This window comes from Papio anubis, chromosome 11, assembly GCF_008728515.1.
Source record: "Papio anubis isolate 15944 chromosome 11, Panubis1.0, whole genome shotgun sequence".
Lineage (NCBI taxonomy): Eukaryota > Metazoa > Chordata > Mammalia > Primates > Cercopithecidae > Papio > Papio anubis.
In genome coordinates this window covers 66,380,391-66,398,089 of record NC_044986.1, presented here as the reverse complement: position 1 = coordinate 66,398,089, position 17,699 = coordinate 66,380,391, and the positions used below count along the sequence as shown (strand labels likewise).

The 17,699-nt window shown below is 52.5% G+C and overlaps 1 protein-coding gene across 15 annotated transcripts in view; it reads right to left on the bottom strand.

Moving 5' to 3' along the window:
• COL13A1 (collagen type XIII alpha 1 chain) overlaps window positions 1–17,699 on the bottom strand; it is a 158,038-nt gene that overhangs the window by 25,641 nt on the left and 114,698 nt on the right. For 9 of the 15 annotated variants that reach the window (XM_021943394.2, XM_009214774.2, XM_021943396.2 and 6 more), the window contains 13 exons: window positions 16,735–16,779; window positions 15,803–15,835; window positions 15,034–15,060; window positions 12,185–12,238; window positions 11,311–11,397; window positions 10,295–10,348; window positions 9,114–9,158; window positions 8,235–8,303; window positions 6,993–7,016; window positions 5,057–5,119; window positions 3,979–4,023; window positions 3,519–3,671; window positions 1,444–1,488 (listed from right to left, as the gene is read on the bottom strand). In XM_021943394.2, coding sequence (XP_021799086.2) covers window positions 1,444–1,488; window positions 3,519–3,671; window positions 3,979–4,023; window positions 5,057–5,119; window positions 6,993–7,016; window positions 8,235–8,303; window positions 9,114–9,158; window positions 10,295–10,348; window positions 11,311–11,397; window positions 12,185–12,238; window positions 15,034–15,060; window positions 15,803–15,835; window positions 16,735–16,779 — 744 coding nt within the window. The remainder of the gene's footprint in view (window positions 1–1,443; window positions 1,489–3,518; window positions 3,672–3,978; window positions 4,024–5,056; window positions 5,120–6,992; window positions 7,017–8,234; window positions 8,304–9,113; window positions 9,159–10,294; window positions 10,349–11,310; window positions 11,398–12,184; window positions 12,239–15,033; window positions 15,061–15,802; window positions 15,836–16,734; window positions 16,780–17,699) is intronic. The other 6 variants (XM_021943401.2, XM_017962975.2, XM_021943400.2 and 3 more) reach the window with 1 other exon arrangement.

Here is a 17,699-nt window from a genome sequence, read left to right as displayed (position 1 = left end):
GATTTCATATATATATAAAATTTGGTTTTCTACTCTTTTTCACTTAATGTGAAACTGATTTTTCCATTTTTTATATGTTCCCCACCAGCTTCCTGGTAATAGTGCTGTGCTATTCATTGAGCGTAGTGAAAATGAGTTGTTACATACCCAGGGCTTAGTGCAGTGCTTGGCACGAGGAAAGCACTCAGACGTGGTGACTATTACTACTATTAGTATCATTACCATAAGTTATTTAATCCTTTCCTTCTTGATAGAAATTTAGGCTGTTTCCAATGTTTATTTTAAATACTTCCAGGAGGGACAGTGGGCGTATAATGCTTTTCCTGAATTAGGATCATTTCTTTAGGAGGCTCTCCATTTCGAAACAAGTACCATGCACATTGTACAATCAGGTCTGTTTCACTACATTCAGATGGGGCTTGGCAAGGTGAACCCACCCTGATGGGGACTAAGAAGGCTTGGTGGTCCCTCCCATGGGTCTGAGGTGCTATTTGGGTTGCCCAGACCCTGCCACCAAACATCTTGTCTCTCACACATCCTTGATCTCTGTTGCTTTCCTGGTTCTTGCCCCTGAGTCTACAAATATGCCTGATTTTCCGCTGTCTTTTGAAAACCTTGCCTCCATCCTGACTACTTCTCACTCAGTTGTTCTGTCTTCTCCTCCTTTCACCATCTCACTTCTCAAAAGAATAATGCCTCTATCTGGAAAGCCTACCTCTGAAACTTTGTGGCAAACTCCTACAAAGCCATCAAGACTCTGCCCAAATAGCACGTCTTTGGGGATGCTTGCCTGATTCCCTAAGTTGCTCCCATGCTGGTGCCCATTATGGGGTACTGCGAACGGCGAAGGGACGGTTCTGTTTATTTTCTTCCTTTTTTTTTTTTTTTTTGTTTTGTTTTTGTTTTGTTTTGAGGCAGAGTCTCACTCTGTTGCCCAGGCTGGAGTACAGTGGTACAATCCTGGCTCACTGCAACCTCTGCCTCCTGGGTTCAAGTGATTCTCCTGCCTCAGCCTCCCAAATAGCTGGGATTACAGGCGCCTGCCACCACTCCTGGCTAATTTTGTATTTTTAGGAGAGACGGGGTTTCACCATGTTGGCCAGGCTGGTCTCGAACTCCTGAACTCAAATGATTCGCCCGTCTCGGCCCCCCAAATTGCTGGGATTACAGGCATGAGCCACTGTGCCTGGCAAGTTCTGTTTACTTTCATATCTCCAGACTCTAGCACCAGGACGGAAGCACAAGGAGGTGCTCTGTGAAGGTTGCTGAGAGATGTGGTTTGAGAAGACTGGAGCAGTCCAGAGGCTCAGTGCCTGACCCACGGTGGTGCTCAGTAAACGTAAACGTCAGGCAGTTGCAAGCTTCATTCTAAAGCATAGAAACACTGTGCATTCTGCAGAGACTGTCGTTTGATGGGTCTCTATCAGATTATCTCTCATGTACCTCTGCTCCTGGATCGCCCTTCTCCCCGGCTTCTCCTTTCTCTCCCTGTGGGCACAGAACACCACTGCATGAATGCCAGCCCTTGGGAAAGGCTGGGACAGATGTACCCTCACATCCGTGACAAACTAGACTGGGACGCGACTAGTCTAGGGGTCAGCAAGGAACACTGTGGACGATGTGGAGGTGTCAGCCTGCAGGACAGAAGACTGGGCAGGGACTGTCATCACGGTCTTGAAGAATCTGAGGCTCTAGTACAGGAAGGAGAGGCTGATACTCTCTATGGACTGTGCAGCGGACACGCCTTAGGGTGACCTGTGACTTTTTTCTTAGCCATGGAGTAAGGCACATGGCAAAGGTGATGGAACCTCACTTCTATGATTACATTGCAGATTATAACATACATGCCATACAGATGGTGACATATAACATATGTTAAGATTATGTTACAAATATGTTACATGAACACACAAACACACATGCACACAGCTCTGTCTTGCTAGCACTAGACACTAGGGAGACCCTACTGCTGGCCTTGGCCTTGAAGATGCCAGTGGCTATAATGTGAACTGTCTACTGTGCAGGGGGTGGGGAGGGCGGGGGCGCAGGTGGCAGGAACTGTAGGTGGCCTCTAGGAGCTGAGTTCTGTTCCAGCAAGGAACTGGATTCTGCCAATACCAGTGAGCTTGGAAGGGGATCCCTAGCTCCAGATGAGAATGCAGTTGGCTGACACATTAATTGCAGCCGCATGAGACCACGGGCAGGGGACCCAACTAGGATGTGCCTGAACTCCTGACCCACAGAAACTATTTGCCAATACATGTGTATTGTCTTAGGCCGCTACCTTTGCAGTGATCAGTTACGCAGCAATAGATAATAAATATGGCTCCAGAGGCTCTGAGGGGTCACCCAGGGGAGGCTGACGAGGGAGCTTCCACACCATATCCAGGAGTGCTCCCTCCATCCTGGGGCTGCCCCATGGCGCAGTGGACAGGTCTGGAGGCAGTGAGCTGCCTGCCTGTGCCAGCTGAGTGAGGAGTCCTGTACTGGGTCAGACTTGGGACTGGTTGACCTCTGAGGCTCTTTCCACTTCCTAGAGGAGAGTTCTGAGACCAAGCTTCTAGCACCTTCAAACTAGGTTGGTGCTTCTAGAGGCCATCATACTGTGAGCCGAGGAAGTTGCAACTCCTGTTTACACTCAAATGCGGTAGCTACTTGTTAAGAGGACCCCCTCTGCCTGCTCCCAGGCTGGGTAGGCAGGCTTGGGGTTAGGGCAGCCTCATCACAGTGCCAGGCGCCCGCTAGGCTGGTGGCTGCAGGGAGGACCCTCGTCTGTGGCTGCCTGCAGACAACCTTGACACCCAGCCCTCTGGCCTCACTGTAAACCTCAGAAGCCCAGCTGGACTAGGCAATCCTGCCACTCCGGTCTGCTGTGGCCACCAGGTTCTCCTTCTCTCCCCAGTTGGGCTGTCTAGACCCTACAAAATGACAACGATTTCTGTTAGTGGAGCTCAAGGTGGTCTTGCTGAGTGTGACCAACTGTGGCATGCACAAGATGTGGCCCCCTTGCTTCAAGGGTAGGTGCCTAGGATGGCACCCATTTCACAGATGGAAACCCCTGAGACCCAGAGAAGGCTCCCAAGTCAAGTTGGCAGCCTAGTGGACTGGGCGAAGGCCCCGTTTCTGTACATGCAGCCTCTCCTGGGTATAGGGCTTCTGTACACTTTCCAAAGAGGCAACTCTAAACCATGACTTCATCTCCTTCCCAGCAATCCAGTGAGGTATCCAGGGAAGACATTGTTATTGCCATTTTAGAGATGAGGAGACGGAGGCTCTGCAAGGCTCAGTGGCTTTCCCAAGGATACAGCTGACAGAGCAGGGCTTAGGTCTCCTGAGTCGGGAAATTGGCCTTCATAAAGTGAGTGACTTGAGGGGAAGCTGAGTGAATCCCCCACCCCTAAGTCCTGGCCCCAGGTTTCTAGCCCAGGCAGCAGCTGGCACCATGCAAAGTGCAAAGAAGCTCGCATCATGCTTGGGAGTGGCGTATGCACGGAAGGGCAGCCAGCCGTGCCACTCACCGGCGAGCCTGCTTGTCCTGTCTCTCCTTTCTCTCCCTTTTCTCCTGGGCTCCCTGGGTGCCCGTTTTCTCCTTTCATTCCTGGAGGTCCATCCTTTCCTGGGGGGCCTTGGGGACCAGGAGGGCCCATGTCTCCTGGTTTACCGCGAGGTCCCTTTAGAAAATACCAACAACGCTTCTTAGACACATTAATGGAGAAAAGAGAAGAGAGGGAGACAGAACAGAAAAGTCCAAAGGCCTTGGCTCGTTGGTGCTTGACTGGGGCAGGCAGAGAGAGCCCAGCCTGGGTCTGCCTGGCTCCTCCTGGGGCTTGCAGGGTGGGTCCCTCTCCCTGCCCCTCCCCATCTCCCCTTGCCCACTGGGCTCACACCAGGGCCAGTTCTAGCGCCATCCTGCCCCGCCTCCTGCCCCCAGGGCCAAGACTGTCTTCAGAGGTTTGATTGGAGGATGTCTGTTCATACCTTCTCCCCATCGTGTCCTGGAGGGCCTGGCAGTCCAATCTCCCCCTGTAGCCAGAACAACTAAAGGTGACTCTCAGGGCAGAGACCATAGCAGCCATCAGTTACACATTGCTTAGTGCACCCGGCATCCCTCTCCACACTTTCCCATAGAGTTTGCTCATTTAATTCTCACTGTGTTGCTGGGAGGTATGCACTTGCAGCCGCTCTTCAGTAGACAAGACTCCAAAGCACAGAGTTGTGTGCCTGAGGCCCACAGTCAGTGAACTGGGGAGCCAGGATCCCAGTCTGGACACTCTGGCTCCATGTCCATGTTTTAGCCACAACCTCCCACTGCTACCTCTGAGAGCCCTAGGTGACCTTAGCTCCCTTGCAGAAGGGTTCTTGCCTTCCTGTCTTCCCTGAATGCAGAACCCCTGCCCTGGCTGCTCCACAGGGTGCTCCTTTCATCTTCACACAAGCCAAGCCCCTTCTTTGGGTCAGGTAGGGAGTTAAGGGAGGTGGCAAAAAGATGTAGGTCCTACCAGAGGAAAGGGCAGGGAATTCTGCCTGACAGATCAGGGGAGGCGTCAAAGAGGAGGTGGTCTTTGAATTGGGCTTGAAAGATGAGAAGGGCTTTGAAAGAAAGGGAAGAGGGAAAGAGACTTGCAGGGGAGAGGACATCATGAGTGGGAGACAGAGGGGCAGACCTTCTGAGAAAAACACAGGTGGGTGGAGTGTAAAAGGAAAGCAAGGGCAGGGACTGAGGTGGGAGGATTGGGGAGGGGCTCAAATGCGGAGGTCCCTGATGGGGTCCTCATTCCTGCTGTGGGTCTGGGTGGGGCAAGGGCAGGGGTGTGTCTAGACCCAGACCCCACCGCATCAGAAAGCTCTGTGAATTACAGGAGCCCAAGCAGATGGCAAGGGGAGGACAGAAGAGCGACAGCGGCTGGGAGGTGGGTGGGTGGGGCCCTTGGTGCTTTGGAGCAGCAGGAGGGTATGGCGGTGGTGCTGGGAAGATGAGAGGGTCACAGGAGGAGGGGAAGCCCTGGGGTCGCTGCCCTTGCAAGGTCTTCACCCCCTTTGTCAAGACAAGATTTACCTTCTGGCCTGGAATCCCTGGAGCTCCAGGTGGGCCAATTTGCCCAGGAAGACCAGGAGGCCCCTAGGAAAGAAAGGAAAGACACATGGAGAACTGTCCCGCTGAGGAGGGTAGCCTGTCTCCCGAGGGCTGTATGTGGAGGCTGGCTTGTAGAGATAAGTTGTTTTCAAACCTTTCTCCAGTGATAGAAGCACATTTGTTTGCAAAGAAAATAACATGGGGAACCCAAAATGCAAAACATATAAGCACCAAGTGTGACTGGGTTGAAGTGGAGGTGGGGTTTGGAGAGCCACGTCCAATACCCCCTCCTCCTTCTCTCTAGGGCACCTCTGGCGACCCTTTGGGTTCCAAGAAGCTAAGTCTGACCTTCCCCAATAATGACTTTAAAACGTCTCCAGGAAACAACCCAAATGCCCATCAACAGGGGAATGCATAGTATGTCCATACAATGAAATACTACTCAGCAGGGAAAAAGAACCAAGTGCTGATGGCGAGAGTGCATCTCAAACACATTTTGCTGAGCAAAAGCAACCAGACACAGATGCTGTGTGATTCCATTTACATGAAACTCTAGAAGAGGCAAAAGACACATCTAATCTACAATGACAGAAGTGACAGCAGAGCAGTGGCGGCCTGGGGCTGGGAGTGACTCCCAAGGTACATGAAGAAATTTTCTAGAGTGATTGGGTGGTGGATACCTGGGTATATGTACTTATCAAAATTCATCAAACTCTACACCTAAAATGAGTACCTTTTATTATGTGTTAAGTTACACTTCAAGGTTGATTTTAAAAGAAAAAAAAAAGTTTCTGGAAAAGTTTTATTTCCAATAGCTATTTCACATTATTATTATTATTATTATTATTATTATTATTATTATTAAGACAGAGTCTCACTCTGTCACCCAGGCTGGAGTGCAGTGGTGCCATCTCGACTCACTGCAACCTCTACCTCCCGGGTTCATGGGATTCTTGTGCCTCAGCCTACTGAGTAGCTGGGATTATAGGCACCTGCCACCATGCCTGGCTAATTTTTGTATTTTTAGTAAAGACAGGGTTTCACCATCTTGGCCAGGCTGGTCTTGAACTCCTGACCTTAAGTGATCTGCCCACCTCAGCATCCCAAAGTGCTGGGATTACAGGCATAAGTCACTGTGCCCTGCCAAATAATATATGTGAATGTCTCCAAATGAAACTCATTGATTCCAGAACCACGTCATTGATAGCAATTTCTGGGATTGGGACGTCAGAGAAGTGGTGTTTGATTTTGAGTTTGTGCCATCCCTAAGTGTGTTCTGTGGCTCATAGCCATGAAAAAATATTAGGTGAATTGAAATTTCAGTAGTCAGAGAACCACATGATTTCTCCTCCCGTCCTCTACCTTAGAAGTTAAACTTGGTGGTAGTCATTTTAACTACAAGTATTTACCAATAGCCTGTCACCAGTAGGCACCTGTACAAAACCCAGGCTTGAAATTCCCTGGTTTTCCAAGTGCAGATAATGAAACTGATTTCTAGGAAAGGGGGATATGTGGGAGGTTGCTACTAGTTTTTCAGGGTAATGGATTTAATTAGCTAAAAGTTGGGAAAAAAGAGAAACATTAGAAACATCCTCCTCAGTACTGCTATTTCCTTGACATAGCTGTAAATAGAATCCAGCATTTGTATTGTCACCAGAGAGCACAGCTGTATTGGTGAAGAGCCTCTACATGGAGGACAGCCATGACCCAGGGCATGGGCAACCCTTGAGGCCCACCTACCAGTCCTGACCCATCACCTCCAGCTCAGATCATCGTCTGCCCCAGCCCTGTTGGGTCAACCCTAATCTGCAGCCCAGGGCCTTCTTTCTGGAGGGAAGTAATCAAGTCCTTGCTTCCAGGCTGCCGTCCCCAGCCCCCAGCCCAGTGCCCAAGGAAAGCCAGGAGGAGCAAGACTTACCATCAAGGCCAGTGTCCGGATCTCCTAAAAAACCAACACCAGGCAATCAGTTGAAGAGCAAACCAAGAGCCAACTGGAAGGTTCTCACTGCACAGTCATGGAAACAGGGGATCTGGGCCCCTCAAAGGAGCATGGGTGGAGGGGGACCCTCGCAGGTGGGCTCCATGGTCCCCAGACTCACACCACCCCCACCCCCACCTCTCGATGAGGTTTGTAATCACTGAACAGAGAATATGCAGCATCTCCTAAGCATGATTATACTCTAAGGCTGTCCTACAATGGACTCAGGCACACCCTGAATGGACTGCAACCTCTACTTCACTTTACTGAAAGGGAAGGAAGCACCACCTCTTATTCTTTCTAGTCACCATCTGAGGACCCTCCCGTGTTCTTTCCTCTTCTCCCAGGACCCAGGTTTCAAAGTTGCCATGCACCTCCCTTTAAATAGGCACAGGATAGCAAAATATGGAACCACTCAAAAAACAGATCAGAGAGATGACTTTTGGCTTTAAAAGAGGATTTTACACCTTGTAAATGGAGTCACACATGGACACAGACTCCTTTGAAGAAGTGGTTCTTGAGCAGGGGCAATTTCTTCCCCCAAGGGATAATTGGTCATGTCTGGAGACATAGTTTGGTTATCACAGCTGAGGCTGGGGTGCTACTGGCATCTAGCAGGTAGAGACTGGGGATGCTGCTGCACATCCTACAACACACAGGACCGCCTTTCCTCCCACCACAAAGATTCTCCAGCCCCAAATGTCAACAATGCCAAGGCCGAGAAACCCTGCTTTAAAGGGTGGGGAGCGGGAGCTCATGAACTGGAAACAGGATTAAACTGACATGAAGGGAGATGCGTTCCAGGAAGATTTTCTGCTGTGTGAAAGGGGGTTATGCATACGTTAAAGAAATGGGGCCCCAGTACCCTGGATGGGCCATACCTTGTGGGGTGCCAGGATAATTCCACTGTGGCACTCAGGGGCCCAGAGGCAGGATAACTGGCCAGCTGGGCCCAGACAGACAACCCGGCCACCTGGATGCCAGTAATGGGGCCATTTGCCAGGAAGCTACACAGCGGGAGGTCGAAGGAGAGAAAGTGAGGAAGCAGCTCTCCTGGAAGTGCTGCCTGAGGGCCTGAGGGCAGGGCCCCTACTCAGCTGTGTGAAAGGGCCCCCGATCAGGGCATGGTGCAGAGCCCTGAGGTCCATGAGGATCCTGGCCTCTGGGCTGGACCCTGCTCACCTGGAGAGCCTCATTGATGTTTCCATTGTAATCCACCATCTCTCCTTTCCCTGGTTCTCCCTTGGAGCCCTAGAAGGCAAATGAGATCTCAACCCAGGGCCTGGACCAGGAGGGCCTGGACGAGGAGGGCCTGGAGAGCGACTGTGGCCTGCTCTCTATCCGCCCACACTGGCTGCACCTGGCTGCACACACATGGACCCAGAACAGCCAGCGGGGCCCTGGGGATTCCGAACACTCTCAGAGGATGCTCGGGGACTGCAGAACAAATGGAGGACTCCATGTGAGAAGTCTGGGCTAGGCCGAACTGGGAAGGTTGGGTCCACCTGTCCTGCCAGTTAGACCTCCCACTTGAGGGCCAGAATGCTCTTCCCCTCCTTCCCTGTCAAGACCCCAAGGTCAAGCCTGTGAAAGGAAGATAAAAACTTGGGACCCCAGTTCACTCGGCCAAAAGAAAAAAAAAGTTAAGCTGAAAGCTGAGTCATGCAAGAAGCTGCCTTTCCTTTTGTTCCGAAGCAGAGAGCTACAGATAAAAGGTTCAATATCCCCACAGGTAGCTGCTCCACATTCACCTTAGCTTACGTAAAGTGCCGATTTACTGAGCGTGAGACTAATACATAATCAACTATTCTGCTACTTGCTCCTTTTTCCTTGCAATGTGCGAATTACCATACCCTTCCTCTTTCCCCTCCAGCCTGCTTTTCCCCTTTAAATATCGAAGCCCTCAAAATCATCTTTGGCAAAAGGCACAGACATGTCTCTTGGGCATGTGCCCTTAACCTTGGCAAAATAAACTTCTAAATATTAATTGAGATCTGTCTCAGATGCTTTTTGATTTACCAGCTGCTTCACACTGTGACTCCAGGCGAGAGAGGCACGTACCTTGGGGCCAGCTGGTCCCTGTTCTCCAGCTGCTCCAGGCTCCCCCTGTTGTATGACAAAATTGGAGCGAAGTGGGGATGAAGTTGGTACAGAGAGCCTGATGTCCCTAGATGGGCCATGTAATAAGGGCCAGGAGGCTCCTCTTAGTTCTTAGTTCATAGAAGTGCAGGTTCCGCCCTTTCAGGAAACATCCAGGGAGCACCCACCCACACTCCTCTGCCCCTCTGAGTCCCTCTGGGACTCGGTTCTGAGTTCTGGGTCTGAGTTCCTCCCACTTCAGACTCAGTGGCATTCTCTCTGTTCTGTGTTCATTGTTAGTGACTCCCCTTTGTCTCTCTCGCACCTTTTCCCCAGTCCCCTGAGTCAGTTGCCTCCGTGGGAACAGGGACATTTGCTTCTCTTTAATTCTATTCTGCTCAGGTATCCAGGGCTCAGCAACTTTTTGCCAATTATCTGGGTGTCAGTTGCCATCGAGAGCCCAAACGGTTCTTTTGCTGCCCACTCTGCTCGTGAAAGACCCGGAATGCCGAGTGAAACGTGGAGTGCCAGGAGGGTCTCAGGAGGACATGGGTGTATGAGCACCCACCTCCCAGAGTGGGCAGGTAGAAGGATTTGTTCCTGTTGCAAACAGGACAGAGCCATGGGGAATAGATGAAAAAGCGGTGTAACTTGTGAAAAACCAAGCGCAGTTTCAATTTTTCTGGGATAATGAAAGACAATTGAAAAAACCAAGATAGAAAGTAAAAATAAAGGAAACAAGAACCCTTTGGTGTGACTCCTGATGACCCTGCTCATGGGATGTGGAGCCACTGCTGCCTCTGGGTAACCCTCTGTCTTTCTCCTCCACTGCCACAGCACTTTAGCCACTGTGAACTCATGAGGGACGCAGCAGCCTTTCATAGGGAGTAGCTGGAGAGAAGCAAGAGCCCCTCATTTACCAGTGGCTTGGGAAGCTTTGTGTCACTCCCCGGTCAAGCGTCCCATCCTAGACTGGCTTTTGCATGACTGCTGTCTCAGTGGATGGCTCTCTAAAGCCCAAGCCAACCAGGAAATAGGGAAGCCAGGGGTCATGGCCAGTCAGCCTTGGGTCCTGAGGGATACCCTGAGGGCCGGCTGGGACGATTCTTGACCTCCCAAGCTGACCCTCATCTTGCAGCTCTGGGATGTGAGGGTCTCTGTACCTTGTCTCCTTGCCGCCCTGGGGGGCCGACCTGGCCATCGACACCCGCTTCTCCCTGGGGAAGAGGAGAGAGTTGGGATGAGGGCATGCTGGGCACCTGGACAGCTGCTTCTGGGGGAAAAGATAGTCTTGCCGCTCATGCCCTGGGTGTTGCCTTTGGGCCTCTTTTCCCCGATGGCTTCAGCACCTCCCACTGTTCCACCTCCCTGACTCCTACCCACCCTTGGGCCCAGCCCAGGTCTTGCTTCCTCTGGAAGCCCACCCCTGCTTTCCTCCCCTGCATTCTGTACCCTTTGCTGGTGTCCACTCTGCCCTGCCAGGCCCTCCTAGGCCCACGCAGAGCCCAGCCCGTGGCAGGTGGATGCGGGCGGAATGAATGAGTGTATTGCCCCAGGTCATGTAGAGTAATTCACGCTTTCCTTCTGAGCTAAGAAAGAGACCCCCTTCATTTCTCAGGGCTGCTAAAGTAAACCAAGCAACACAGGAGGCATCTGTTTTGGGAAACCCAAATCTTACCATTGCACTTTTCAAGCAGCAAAAGGAAAGTGAGGGCAGTTTCCATTTGCAGCTGCCTCCACTGCTGCCACCTACCAGATGTGCTGGTACCAGGTGGGGCCCAGCTGATAGTTGACCTGCAACCTACTCAGAGCCAAGGTGGGGGGCCTCTTGGCTGTCCTGAGGCCCTGAAGCCATCGGTCCCTCGCTCAGTTACAGCATAGCCATTGAGGTCCTGCAGCCATTGCGCCCTGACTCAGTTACATCAGAGTCATCTGAGTCACTGGGACTATCCATCTGCCCCAGGGAAGACATCTCCTCTGAAAGGTCCAACTGTTATCTGCTTGGAAGCAGGAGCTGGGTCCAAATGACCTTTTTGGAATCCATGGGGAAAACCGCACATCTGGAGCAGGGGAAGGCTAGAGAAGTTGGGATGTCCGGGATGTAAAGTCCCCGAGAACAGGCTGAAGACAAAGTCCCCAGGTAAACGCCTCCCCGACACTGATTCCAGGGAACACTCACCTTTGGCCCTGGGGGTCCAGGGAGCCCTGGAGGGCCAGGTTCCCCTCTGCCTCCTCCAATGGAGTTGCCAGCATCGCCTTTCTCTCCCTGAGGGTGGAAGGTGGAGTTAGCGTCCCTGGTGTGGAGGAAGGTCTAGGCTGAGCACTGGAGGGACACTATGGAGTGTGGGCCCCAGGATGTCTGGGGACCGACCAGGGGCCTTCAGAACCCCAGACTGGTCTGATCCAGCTGTGGGATTTGAAGAGAGATTGGAAGTGTGTACTGAAGGGCAACAGGTTTAGAGCTGATACAAGGGACCCTTCAAAACTGGGTCTGGAGCAGTGTTTCTCAAAGCGTATTCCATGGAACACTGCTCAGTGGGTTGAGAATATTCAAAATGGGGAATAACATTGTTATTGGTGGCCAAACTATGTTAAGCAATGCAGCATTAAATAAGGCTTTGCAGACCCTATCACTGCAGGGTGCTCTAGCCTCTAACAGGCTGAGGAGCACTGCGACTCTCCAGGAGCCCATCTGATTATGCACACCTCCCCTAACTTATTTTGGCCTCATCTTTTTTTTTTTTTTTTTTCATTTTTAAATTAAATATCTTACAGAGCTCATGAACTGTGGGATGCATTTGCAGAGCTGGTACAAAGAAATCTGACCAGGTCATCGCTACCGAATTCTTTACATTTAGACATTTTATTTTGGCCAATCAGGGCCTGCCTATGGCCCCTCTCCCCTAACAAACAGAATCTGTCTGCATTCCAGCTGCCTTTCCTGCAGTCTGGGAGACAGACACATCCAATGCTGGGGCCCACGTGGATGTGCAGGGCCGTGTATGGGATGTGGGTGACGAAGGACCTGAACTCTCATTCAGAGTAACACCTACCTTCTGCCCCAGGAGGCCAGGAAGCCCAGGGGAGCCTTCAGCCCCCTTCTCACCCTGCAGGGAGATGCAGACAGTGTGGGGGTTAGGAACTGTCTCTGCAGCAGGTTTGGGAAGCCACCAGCCCCACAGCTTAGGGCCTTGCCTTCCCTTGCTCCTGCCTCCCTGCTTCTGCCCCTGGCTGGCTTTCCGAAGGGCTCCACTTCCTCCTGGCCCCCATCCCGGCTGGCTACTTCCATGGGCCACTTCGCATTGGTGACATCTGCATGACTGCTTTCCTTATTCCCATGTGACCCGGGCCCTTGTCATTCATGCTGGGGAGAAGTCACACGGGCCACAGATCATAACAAAGGCCAGAAGCATCTAGTCTATCCTGGGGGTCTCCTGGGAGAGGTGAGCAGTTCAGAACGCCAGTGGTTGGGCAAGCAATTCCTTTTCACCACTCTGCTCTTCTTCAGATTCTTAATGCTTAGCAACTAAGGGCCCTCCGTCTTTTCTTACACCCCCCTCTCTGCCTCTAGCTATAACCAGCTCATCTTATTTGGACATAGGGTCATCGCAAATGTAATGAGTTAGGATGAGGTCCCACTGGAGTAGGGTGAGCCCCTATCCAATGTGCTGATGTCCTTATAAAAGGGAGAAATTTGGGCACAGACATGCACATAGGGAAATGCCATGTGGAGATGGAGGCAGAGATTGGGGTGATGCGTCTATAAGCCAAGGAATGCCAAAGATTGCCAGCAAGCACCAGAAGCCGGGAGAGAGGCCTGGAGCAGATTCACCCCCTTGGCCCTCAGATGGAACCCGCCCTGCTAACACCTTGCTTTTGGACTTCCAACTTCCAGAACTGTGGGACAATGAATTTCTTCTGCTCAAGCCACCCAGCCTGTAGTACTTTGTTACCACAGCCCTAGCAAAATAATACACTTACCTACTCAGCTTCTTCCAGAAGAACTCCTTTTTCCCCCATGACATGAATCATAGAGCCCCTTAGAGATACTGAACCCCATTGTCATTTCACAGATTTGGCGGGGGAAGCCCCAGGAGGTTACGTGACTGGTGGCCAACCCCTTACTAAGTCAGTGGCAGAGGCGGCTTGAGCCCCTGTCTCCCAGTTGCTCTGCCTTTTGGGACACAAAGGCTTCACAGAGCAGCTGTCTTGGTCAGCTCAGGTGGCTATAACAAAGTCTGAGTGGCTTTGACAGCAGAAATGTATTTTCTTACAGTTCTGGAAGCTGGAAGTCTGAGATCAGGGTGCCAGTATGGCCAGGTTCTGGTGAGAGCCCTCTTCCTGCCTTGAAGATGATGGCCTTCTTGCCGTGTTCTCACAAGGCAGAGAGGGAGAAAGGTCTCTCAAAGCTCTCTCTCTCTCTCTTCCCTTTCTTCTAGGGTCACCAATCCTATTGGATTAGGGCCTCAACCTTATGGTCTTATTTAACCTTACTGACCTCCCCAAGGCCAAGGCCCTATCAAAATACAGCCACACTGGAGGTGAGGGCTTCAACATATGAGTCTGGGAGGGACATATTCAGTGCATAGCAGTGTCCAATATCAGGTGAGCTTCCAAGAGCACCCCACCAGCAGGGCTGGGGTATCAGGTCAGCACAAGAAGCTTTGCTACCCATGGCCCTGGGGAGAGGCAGTTCTCATGTGTAATAATGTGAGCTGAGGGCTCTGGGCTTATAATGTGGTCAGATGTCTCAATGAACATTCATTCCAGCTGGAGCCACAAAAGGTACCACACCAAGTCTTTGGGTGTCTTCTCCTTGGCACCTGCCCCGGGGTAGCAGCTGAATGGTAAAGTGGCCTGAGGCTGGCCAAGAGGGGTTGTGGAGGGCCAGGCAGAGGCCCTGGCAGTGGGAGGGAGTCCCCGCTGCCCTGTCTTGCCTGGGCTGCTCCTGCAGATGTGCTTAGTCTGGGCATCCTTCAGAAGCAGGCCAGGTGGAAAAGGAAAGGATGTGGGTCCTGACCTATGGAGATCCTCGGGGAGCAGAGGTGGAGGGAGGCAGGTTCCTCCTTCTGCTGGGCTTTCTGCTGGGTAATCAAGGCTGCCCAGGAGAGTGGGTGTGCTCTTGAGGTCGTTTCTGAAGCTTGGCCAGGCCATCCTGCCACTCCCCTCATCTTGGGACACATGCACCAACAGCACGCTGCAGGCGACACACCAGCCACGGAGGAAGGCCAGGGAGTAGGGGACTGGTGAGGCCAGGACGAGGGGGCACACACTCAAATACACGATATCCTACCCTCTGCCCCCTCTTTCCCAGCAAACCTGGGGGCCCCGGCTTCCCTTCTGCTCCTGGATCTCCCTTTGGGGTAAGAAGAGAAAGTCACTGATAAGAAGATGGGGCAGGGAGTGAGGGGTAGGATGGGCAGTGATCATTGACCAGCATTTCCAGAATACTTGTCCCTTAAGCTCTTCCTCTTTAAAAAAGGGTGTTCTGGTCAAAAAAATTTTGAAAATGCCACATAAGATATTTCCTTTTGAGAGCTCCTCAATGCACATTTAGCAAATTAAAGGTTCTGAGAAGGTCTGCAGCAAAGAAACCTGTGTAATATTTCTAACCTAGTATTTCTCAACTTTTTTTCTTGTCACATCTCTTATTGTCATACAAGAGGGAAGAACCCTGTAGGTGCAGGGGACAATAGTGATTGCCTGCTGCCGCTAGGCCAGGACCCAGGGAGGGGGAGGCATTTGCAGTGTGCTCCTGACCAGTGGGCCCTTCTCTGCTCAGCCAGGTCCCCAGCCCCAGGCCAGCCTCAGGGGGACCAAGAGCAAAACAGCAGCAGCCCCTCCCACCTCTGCCCATGACCAATGCTCTGTGCAGCCCAGAACATTCTCTCTGTATCAGTACCTTGGTTCCTGGGATCCCTGGCTCGCCCTGTGTGGAAAAAGAGAAACAAATGTGAGACATAGAAAAAGCAGAAACAAACGAGCAAGGCACCTGTTGGTGGAGGTGGGGTGGGGGGCAGTCGGGGTGGGATTAGTGAAACATCTGGCCAGCCCCGGCTCTTCTCTGTTCAGGCATCAGGTCCCAGGCCAAAGGAGGCCTATCAGGCTACTGACCCTTAGAAAGTTCTATTCTTCCCCAGGTGAGGGGCGTGGCAGGTGGGAGCATAAGTGAGACAGCCCAGGAGGAAGGAGAGGAAGGAATGGGCATTTGGTTTGGACATGGTGCCCCCTGGAAGTGCACCTGCTGTGAAGATTGAATTTGAGCACTTGTTTTTCCAGGCTATCCTAGCATCTGCCTGCCAACCAAATGGGCAGTTAGGGTGGGGGTTCTGGAGATGAACTCCTGCTCTCTCTGAAGCTTTGGAAGCATATAGCTACTGAATTACAGAGCATAAAGGAAAGATCTGGGCTGCCTTCCTGCTGCCTTGGTGCCTTGGCAGGCTAGTGAGTTGAGGCAGGAAACCTTCGCTATTTACTTGCAAGGCTTAGTTACACATCTGGCTCAAGGTTATGCACCTGGCACAAATGTTACTTTGAGAAAAATGTTTCCAAATCCCGTATGCCCCCTCGTTGGTCTGCCAGCCACCCCACTGAGCCTAAGATACCCAGCTCTGCCTGCTCACATCTCTCCCACCCTGTCCCTGATGTGTTGGTTGCAAAAGTCCACTGACCTTCATCCCAGCCACGGCAATTCCAGGAGTGCCCTGGCAAAGAGAGACAAAAAAAGGTCTGAAGACATTCTTCAGTGAGAGGGCAGCGGCGGAGGGTGGGGGGGCGGTGCAGTGGACAGCCTCCCCATGGTGCGATGGGAAGGAGGACGGCTCACTCCTCCCAACCCCGCAACCACCAACCCTGCCTGGGAGGTGGGGGTGCTGAGCTGATGCCATGAGAATGGACCCTGAGGAAGGGGCTTTGTGCAGCTTAGTCTGCAGGGCTCCCTGGGCTTCCCAACCACCTGGCCTCTCCTAGGAGGCACAGTGGGGACTGTGGGGCACTAGATGGGGCTGGGAGGGGGTCCCTGGGGTGGAAGGGGGAGCTTCATTGGACTATGAAAGGAGGAGGAGATGGGAGGGGAGAGGGCAGGAGGATGGAAAGCCACGGGAGAGGGGGGCAGAGTAGATGACAAAGTAAAGGGGCTGATTTCCCCAGGACAGTCGTCCCCACTGTCTGATTGACATGACCCTCACAGTCAGCTCTGCGCATCTCTGCCCTCACAGACTGGGGAGTGGCTGGAGTGAACCCTGTTTTCGTATCAGCCCAAGGCCACCTACTTTGAGAGATATATGATGCCCAAAGTGCCCCTTAGCAAATCTCAAGTGGAGGTGATTTTTAGGGGTCCCTACTCTCCACTTGGGTCTTAGGACTGCAGTGGAGCTAGGGGTACCTGACATGGCTTTTTATGACCCAGAGATACCCAGGAGGAGGCCGCCCACATCAGGGCGCACTGATGAGAGACCACAGTGCTGCAGCTGGGAGAGCCAGGGCAGGCGGAAGGAGGCCCAAAGAACTGGGACTCCAGAGTGTCCCTGGAGCTGGGGAGAGAGGGATGGGCGCTGGGGGAGGGGCCTTGGGGCTGCTTGGGATGCGGGGAAGGGGGAGGTACCTTGGCTCCATGCTTGCCGGGCATCCCTGGCATGCCCCGTTCTCCCTGGAGGAAGAAATGAGAAAGCATGAGGAGAGGACCAGACTCGGGGCCTGTCAGCCTGCAAAGACATTGGTGAGAATGGCTCGTCTGGAGGCTGGGATGGCTGTCCCGCTCATGTTGAGCTCTGAGGACCCTGCTGATGGCAGCTGTGTGGGCCCCTGCCCTCAGCTATGTGAACTTGCAGGAGGGCCCAAGTTACAGGTCATAGAGCAGGAAAGGCCCCCAGAGAGAGAGGCTCACTTAGTGGAATGCAAGTTCAGCAAGGGAAGCGACTGGCCCAAGATCTACCTACCACTCCGTGGTTGAGCTGTACCTGGAACTTGGGCTGTGGGACAGGACCAGGGGCAGGAGCCACCCATTGGCCGCTTACCTATTGCACACCTTCCCTCTGGTCCCTGCCTGGGACTTCTTGCCTTGTTTTCACTCCAGCAGCTTTGCTAGGATGGTACCTTCTGGCTGAGCCAGACAGGAGCTCTCTTCTCTTTTCATCTGGGGTTCCTTTCCCTTCCAAGTCCTCTGGGTCTAACTCTTCCCAAAGGCATGTGTCCCTGCCCATTTATCCACACCCATTTCTGACCCTACCCGTCTGGAGGCACAGGTAGGGTCACCTGTCCATTATTGCTTCTCTGGGAGAGCATAGGGCTGCTCTACCATCTTGGCACTATCCTACCTTTATGTTCAACATCTTTACTTCCCCAGGAAAATGCCAAATCTGTGAGAGTAGGGTGAGATCAGGATGAACGACACACCACAAGGAGGTGGAGTTGGAGATGACAGCCAGGGACAAATGGGAGGCCAAGAGCAGGTAAGTCAGGACTATCATTGGCTACATCAGGGGATGGGGGGAGGGCGGTGCCTGGTTCCAGGAGTTGAATCCTATGTAGTGCCTGAGCACGAAGCCCCAGCTGGGGCCCGGGATGGTG